This window comes from Patiria miniata, unplaced genomic scaffold (genome assembly GCF_015706575.1).
Source record: "Patiria miniata isolate m_02_andy unplaced genomic scaffold, ASM1570657v1 HiC_scaffold_6, whole genome shotgun sequence".
Taxonomy (NCBI): Eukaryota; Metazoa; Echinodermata; class Asteroidea; order Valvatida; family Asterinidae; genus Patiria; species Patiria miniata.
Window position 1 is genome coordinate 22073961 of NW_024037073.1, and position 8263 is coordinate 22082223.

An 8263-nucleotide genomic window follows, 5' to 3' on the forward strand; every position below is an offset into this window, starting at 1 on the left:
CACAGCGCATACAGACTGGGTTTGTCCATATATCGTACAAGGGAAAGAAAAGACACTCTGCTGAAAAAAGTAAAACAGGAAGTAGTTTTTCGTTTGAAAGGGCGCCACCACATTACTGGTAGGTGTAAAGTAAATTTGCTCCAGTCACTGAACGCGAGGTGTGCAAGTTAGTTGTGCAAAGCCACTAAATCCCCCCTTTCATGTCAATCATGGAGATATGTAACATCATAAATCTGTTTTTTCCCTGATTTAGTACCACTCAGGTGCTTCAGGGGGAAATGCTTAGGTACCTCATTTTGAGACAGTGTACAGTATTGTGCTGTGAATGAGCTGACTGTATTGTAAATAGGCATGGGCTTCAATTGGTGGGGGACGGGGGGTTGGACATGTGCCCGGACATGTGCCCCCCCCACCCCCCCAACCCCCACCCCCTCACACACGCACTTTTAAAGTGTGAGGGGTATCGTATCGTTTGTCCCCCCCCCCCTGTACACTTTTTTCGTCAACGGATACAAATTGTAGCCCATATTTCATTCTGTAGTTCAGAATAGCTGATTCAATGACTCCACACTCGAAAATAATGTATAAATGACGATCTCTTGCTCAAAAACAAATTGGTTAAAATGGTCAGAAATCGCCTCAGATCGCACCACAAAAGAATTTCCGGGCCCTTCAGCAGGCCCCGGACCCCATCACCCAAGGCCATAAGGGCTTCGCACTTGCATTAGTTCTGATCAAGGTATTTACCCCCATTTTTGAGAAGCGATTGACGCTCTGGTACCTGTAAACAGGAATCAGAGATGGGAGTAGTATGAATAATTCTCCCCCAGATCTTGCACTTTACATCATGTCGACATTGTTTATGGCTTTTTGTCCACATGCTTTTTCAAGTAAACAATACAACAGTATGTTAATTAATTCATTGTTCATTTGTTCATTGATTTTTTTTTATTGATGACTGTTGAGTTTTTTATATTTCTAAGAATTTGTGCGAATTTAATAATTGTTACTCTTATTGTTGAAAGAGAACAATACAAGCATTCTATTCATGTTATAATCAGTTCGAATTTGAAACTGATTGTATAAAATGTGAAATATTATTGAGAACAAAATTACTTGGAAAGTGTTATTTTGTATTGGACTGTCTGAAGTAGCAGTAATGAGTAGACCTACTACTACAACAGAACAAACAATTGACAGAAATAAGATGGGATTTTTGCGTCGGGGTGATGTAAATCAAATTACGTTTTGCCCTTCACCGACGTATAGACACTGTATACTAAGTGTCTTACCTCCCGAGTGAAGGTTGGGAAAAAAAACACTCAGGTGGGTTCGAACCCACGACCTCCTGCTTTCTAGTGCAGATGTCTTACCTCTCCACTATCGTGCTAACGGGATCGGTTGGTTGGTTCGAATCTATTGTACATAGCAGCGGGTACCGCATTAATTATTAATAAGATGGGATTTTTTGTTTTTGTTTGCAAACAATGCAATTAAATCAAATCAAACACGTTACTAAGTGTTACTATTTCACTGACACGTCAACTTTTGTCCGCACTTTATTCATGTATTCGGTCATTCATTTATTCTTTTATTCGTCTCTTCACTTTGTCATCTCTTGAAAATCATCACTGAAAATGCCTCTTGCCTTTTACACACAATATTATCTATTTCTCGTGTTGATTCTCCGTAGCCCCTCACACGTTTACCTACCCAACGCTAGTGATGCCCGTCCCCATAGACCAATTTGGTGACATCATAGAGTTTCATCAAGTGCATATAATATGTGGTTTGTCAAACAAAATTAAGGGTACCACCGCGTCATATTCTAAATAAAGCAATCGCTTAGTGGCATTAAAAGTGCCTCGACTTCACAGTGGTACTGAAGGCCTTTTCCCTCAACTGTGTACGAGATCTCATTGTATACATTATTGCAAAACCCGTGACCCAAAGTGAGTACACGAACTACACTTCCGTGAGCGCACCAATCGTCAACCATGCACAAGAAATGCACGTAGTTGTGTAGGCCTATTTCAAGTGACTTCACCACAATACTTTTCGACGCCTTCGTTTCCTTCAACAGTTTTTATTCATGACCGAGTAGCCGGGTGTGTGCTTGGAGCCGGGGGAATGTGCCCCAACAAATTCCCAGTGCCCGCATCCCCCACAAAACAAAAAAAACCGTTGAGGCAAATGGGAATTCAAGCATTCTCTTTATTTTAAATGTTTCATAATAAGGTCTGCACTACGAACTTTACTATTAAAAAAAATCCATTAAGTTTAAAGACAAGTGAACGTGATATCCTGACTATTTATTTTTTAATCCCTTTTCCAAATGTGGTTTCTTAACACTTAAGGACGTTGTTGTATAGAAAGCATCCCTGAAATGGGAATACGTTTTAGCAGCATAAAATATAACTAAATGTTCAGCCCTTACGGCAGTTCTGTTCCAAACAGTGTAGGATAACATTTTAAAATTCTGGTCATTGTTGTATGGAAAGCATCCAAGATATGAAATCAATGGAACGGAGTTTTTAGCAGCATGACCAAACACAAACACAGCTGAAGGTCCACCCCCGGTACGGGAAGTTCTGATGCAAACAAAATTGACAGACATGTTATCAAACAATAATAACTCATAATAACAATTACAAAAAAACGTTCAAACATCACCTTCTCATAGGGACATATCATTTGCTCATTGATACATTAGCAAAACCAAAGTGAGTACTGTGTACATATAAATGACAAATCTGAGTAGTACTGACTAATATAATATGTGTGAATTACAAAGCTTAGACATCTCTTTTAAGAAGAAAACAAATAAGTGTGTAACTTACGCCAAGTGCTGTTGAAGTCAACGGACGGGGTTTAAAAAGTCACAGCGGCTATATCAAGTCAGCAATCTTGAATTCTTTTTTTAAATTTGTTTTTGCTGTGAATGCAAGAAAGCTAATGTGGGCTATTCCATCAATACCAGCTTGATCAACGAATGGATCTAATTCGGAGAAGCAGCTCGTCATGCGTTGTACAGAGAGCTGTTTTTATATTTCATTATCATACAGATTCCCCAGGTGAAACATAACACCGAAACCCCTTCCAATTTGAAAACTAAGGCAATAAATTCCATATCTAGAACCTCAAACAATTTAACATAAACTCAATTTTCTAAATTATACGACTCCCTGTTATGCTCAGCGTGGAATGGGAGAAATATTATCGCAAGGTAAAATCTGGACTTTTCCATTTCACGAGGCGAAGCCGAGTGAACTGGAAATAGTATTTCCCATTCCCCATTGGCGGATAGTATACTTTTTGAGCCCGGGCGTGAATGGGGGCCATAACGAATGTCACGTGATGGGAGTTCCTCCAATCAAAGGACAAGGATTTGTATGTCGGTTATATAAAAGCTTATATTGGTCACACCTTTATTTGTAAAGCGGTGAACCTGCTGTTGGTTAAGGCTAAATTTGGCTCCGGAGCAATTTCGAATGCACAAAACAAACAGAAAGACACTGCCTTTGGCGTTCAGTGATGGACGTCTTTGAAAACGCAGCAATTAAATACAACAAAACTAACTAGTATTTTAGTCAGAAACGCAAAACATGCCCCGAATGTCTACAGCCGAGGCTGTGATTTTGGGAATGGCCCATTTTTAGTTTATTTAATATATACATTATGCATAATGTTACAACAGCTATTGAGTAAATATCTGAATAGGCCTATATTATACTTTTTTTCATTAACTGCTTGATTCAAATTAAGCATCTCCAACATTCTAACTTTCATTTGAGAAAAAAAATATTCTAAAATGGAGCCAGAGTAACATATCGCTTTACCTCCGAACCTATTTCTTGACGCGTGACTGCTAAAAGCTTAATGTGCATTCATATAAAGTTTACATGAACAAGCCAAAACTTAAATTCCGTTTTAAGCCCTAGATGATTCCATCAGGTCAAAGGTCATCGATGACCTATTTAATGAGTTCTTGGTACTGTTGCTCACCGGTTGGGGGCGCTTGAGTCTGCGGATACTGCACGTGCTGGGCTGGGTTAGCTGCATCAAAACAGGAGAAAGGGTGAATGAAGTGTTAAGGATGAGACAGTGTGGTTAATGTACACATCACCGTAATGTAACAGCAGCTTTTCAGTAAATATCTCAAAGTACACTTTTTTTCATTTAATATACTTTACATCAATTAAACATCTCCCACATTTCTCTTTTATCGGAAAGTTATTGTGAAATGGAGCCAGGGCAACATATTGTTTTGCCTCTTAACCTGATTCTCGACGCGTGAGTTCTATAAAAGCTAAATGAACATCCACATATACCGTTAACAAGCAAAATTCAAGACTTTAAATTCTGTTTCAAGCACTAGATATCATAATTCCTTCAGGTCAAAGGTCATCGCTGACCTATTTAATGAGTTCTTGGTACTGTTGCTCACCGGTTGGGGGCGCTTGAGCCTGCGGATACTGCACCTGCTGGGCTGGGTAAGCTGCATCAAAACAGGAAAAAGGGTGAATGAAGTTTTAAGGATGAGACAGTATATTTGAGTAAATATTTTAGTACACCTTTTTTCATTTAATATACTTTACATCAATTAAACATCTCCCAAATTTCTCTTTTATCGGAAAGTTAGTATGAAAGGGAACCAGGGCAACATATTGTTTTGCCTCTTAACCTGATTCTCGACGCGTGAGTTCTATGTACATCCACATATACAGTTAACAAGCAAAAGTCAAGACTTAAAATTCTGTTTCAAGTACTAGATATCATGATTCCTTCAGGTCAAAGGTCATCGATGACCTATTTAATGAGTTCTTGGTACTATTGCTCACCAGGTGGGGGCGCTTGAGCCTGCGGATACTGCCCCTGCTGAGCTGGGTAGGCTGTATCAAAACAGGAGAAGGGGAAATTAGGAAATGCAATTTTAAGGATGAGACGACCAGAGAAGGGTGTTATACTTTCTATGAACACATATACAGAGGAAAAGACAGCTTAAAGATGTTGTGAAGAATTTAAAAAAAAAGGCTACATGGGAGAGACCACAAGCTTCGCAGTTTGATATCTGATCATTATTACTATAACTTAAAATGTTGAAAAAGACATCTCTTACCAATTTGTGGCTGGCCAGAGGGAACGTTGTAGAAGGCCGGGCCATGGGGCTGTGTGGTAACCACCATGTGTGGTCGAGCTTGGTAGTGGATCTGTCATTATCAAGAAAAGTTGTGTTTCATTGGAGTGTTTCTTCAACTACATCGTCGTCTAATTGAATGCATTGCCTATCATGGCGATACCTTGCAAACGTACGCGTAATTGTCGCTGATCCCATATCTGAACATTCTTTTCCAATCGAACTCTCTGTTTATGATCGATCTGGTTTTTTTATGATTTAAGTGGCTAATTATTCTTGATTTCTGAGCAAATCTACAATCCCGGCCAAAATGGTTGGGACACTTCCTGAGCCTGCCACGGTCACCCACTCCCCCGCTCCCCCGGTCAATGTTGTTCTCTACAGCTGATGGAGCACACACCGCGCAATGAGAGACAACATTGAACGGGGGCCGGGGGCTTGGGGGCTCAGCGAGATTTGGCCAGGACTGTAGATCCATAGGGCATTTGCTTTATTATCCAAATATTGTTTTTTCCGTTGTAACATTAATTTAAGAAAGCGATGTGAATACACGAAAACTCTATTATACCTTTATACATTTCGTCTACTAGCTTCAGTGGTATTCCATGGCATGAAACGGCGAATAACTAGTTTTTTTTTGCCAGAATAAAATGGAAGTGCTTTCGAAGGAAAGCAAATCAAAGGATGAAAAGGTATGCCTATATGACCTTACGTGGTAATAACTGCAATACGTGTATACATGCCTAGGTTAGATTTGACTGCTAAATTTAAACTGGAATTTACCTCAAAAGCATGAAAACTCCTTTTATACAACAGTCACAAGTTCTCAAAAGTCCTTAATAACTTAATCACAAGGCATCATGACAAAGTCAAGTCACAATGAGCTGTTGTATACACCCATAAAACTGGACTTGTCAACTGAATTGTAAATTACTTGATCTTGATAAAACAACAAGCAATGCAGATACAGAGGATACAACTTGGTGTTGTCCAATGCGGTACCTACCACAGTCTGAGTTGCTGATCCACCGTTGCAAAGGGGACCGCAGGTCATGCTGGCACCAACGATGGCGACAACAAACTCCGCTACGGCGAGAAGTATCAGTGTAGCATAAACACCATTGACAGCCGCCTGCATAGAATCATTGCAAGAGATATAATGTATCAGTTACCTTCACTTTAAGGGTATCCCACAATTCAACACATATTAAACCCAAATATTTTTTGCGGTACGTAACGATCCGTCTTGTGAACGTCTAGGCAATTTTGAAAATCTTATAACTTCATCATACATGTTGAAGCACAAATCGCAGTTTAGAAATACTTTAAATCAAGAAAAGCGGAGGAGACGTGATTCTCATTATATTGTGCTTCAAGAGTGAAGCAACGACGGCAACTTCAATGAGAAACTAGAGGTTATAGGAACAACCACACGGTGTTGGGCTTTCATGTTTGTAGCAATTACCACAAACTTCGCCGAACACATCAACTCAAAATACCAAAATTCGACTTTTTCAACATGCCGCTAGAGGGTGCTCCAACATTTGATGACGTCACCTGTAATATTTTTGTAAAGTACAGCCTAAGCAGAGACTCACATCGTTGAAAGCAAGTTCACATCAATTTTAAATTTTCAGGCACTTCCGGTTTCGACCGGAAGGAAGAGTTATCTGATTTTGCACTTAATACAAAAAATGACGACCCCACAATATTGTATCGATTGTCATAAAAACAAAATTAAATCTTTAACAGTTGATTTTCATATATATTTTGAGAGATTAAATCTAGAAATATTTGCTTGCTTGTAAAATGATACTTGATGACGTCATCGTGACGTCATTACCAGAAATCTCAAGAGCTATGTTACCTGTGCTATATATAGCCAAATCCCATTATGTATCGTAGCCTTCTCTCCTGATTAAGTCTACTGCGTTTCTGTATTCCTCACATGTTATTTTTGTTGTTGTTTTTTTGGTCTTTTTTGCTCAAACAGCCTTTTGCCATCTTTTCATTTTATTATTATATGTTCCTTGTCTCGTGCCAGCTTACGTATTGTAATGTCTTTGATTGTTTGTTGGGGTGTTTGCTTGTTTGTTTGTCCTGTGTTTTTTTCTGTCGGCTGTTTTCCACAAGCTTCTGCTTATTAAAACAGCCCGATGCTCTAGTAACTTCTTTTATTTTGCTGTTAATTTGATATTTACTGCTTTATGGTTTAACCCTTTTCTCTAAAGTTTTCTATATATTTTTTTTCATGAAGCATGGAAATAAATATGTAGTTGAATTGAATTGAATCGATAGTTCATTTATGTTTTCATTTTGACAAACAGTTCTGGAGAAGAATTTGTCATGAAGAATAAAAATGAGAAGAATGGTAAATTCTTACAATGTTGGGCTGAAGGCCAAACACCTATATAGGTGTTAAAAAGCAGAAGAAGAGATAACCCCCTGAGGCAGTAACAAGAATACGTTTTTCATTATAAGGAGGTTAAAGTTCTACTCACTTTCAAATCACAGTATGGAGGAGGATTGTCATAGACGGTCACGACGCGGCCATAATAATTATAACGATAACGCGTGATAACGCGGATAGCGGATAGTGTCATTGATGTATGCCATCCTGGCAGCACCAAAACCAATGACGCAGCACGTCGCCAAACAAGCCAAGATGGACATGACCATTAGCCGATAGCCTGTGCAGAAAAAAAAACACAATTTATTCAAACTCTTTAAAAAATGTTCAGGCCATAGTTATCTGCAAATAACATAGTAGGATTCTACTTATTGGTTACTCTTCCCATTTTGAACATTTTCCACTCCAGGATCCGAAGCAACAACTGAGCACCATTATACTGCCGAGTATTAAAGAAACCCGTAACAATGGCTTACCGATCCAGAATTCTTCGTAGATCCAGACACTATTCCACAGATTCCAGCGAAGACATAGAACTGTAAAAACATTCAAGGCTGACATTTAAGGAAGGCTGCATGGCTTCATTTAGAATGTACATGTGCAGCAGATGTATATACTAAATCCAACCACTTGATCATTGGCAAGATATTGGAAAACTTTAGTTTTCTATGTGGACACCAAAATGGAAATGTCAAAAACATAACGTATCATTGTAC

At 38.9% G+C, this 8263-nt stretch overlaps 1 protein-coding gene across 2 annotated transcripts; it reads right to left on the bottom strand.

Annotated features, from left to right (window-relative positions):
* Positions 1–2925: 2925 nt before the first annotated feature.
* Positions 2926–6213, bottom strand: LOC119742951 (endo-1,4-beta-xylanase C-like). 2 transcript variants are annotated; one of them, XM_038219234.1, is made up of 5 exons: positions 6144–6213; positions 5120–5210; positions 4842–4892; positions 4448–4498; positions 2926–4056 (listed from the first exon to the last, which is right to left on the bottom strand). In XM_038219234.1, the coding sequence occupies exons 1-5, from the start codon at positions 6189–6191 to the stop codon at positions 3974–3976; spliced, it is 324 nt and encodes a 107-aa protein (XP_038075162.1). In that variant the 5' UTR covers positions 6192–6213; the 3' UTR covers positions 2926–3973. The 2 variants fall into 2 exon arrangements, with proteins under 2 accessions (XP_038075162.1, XP_038075163.1); XM_038219235.1 differs by having other exon boundaries at positions 2926–3973; positions 4416–4498.
* Positions 6214–8263: the final 2050 nt, after the last annotated feature.

Bases quoted from the DNA above. Each gene is read 5' to 3' on its own strand.
- LOC119742951 (XM_038219234.1), bottom strand. From the start codon at position 6,191: ATGACCTGCGGTCCCCTTTGCAACGGTGGATCAGCAACTCAGACTGTG. The intron at 4,893-5,119 runs GTAAGAGATGTC...GTTTTGATACAG, and splicing joins CTCTGGCCAGCCACAAATTG to CCTACCCAGCTCAGCAGGGG. The intron at 4,499-4,841 runs GTGAGCAATAGT...GTTTTGATGCAG, and splicing joins GGCTCAAGCGCCCCCACCTG to CTTACCCAGCCCAGCAGGTG.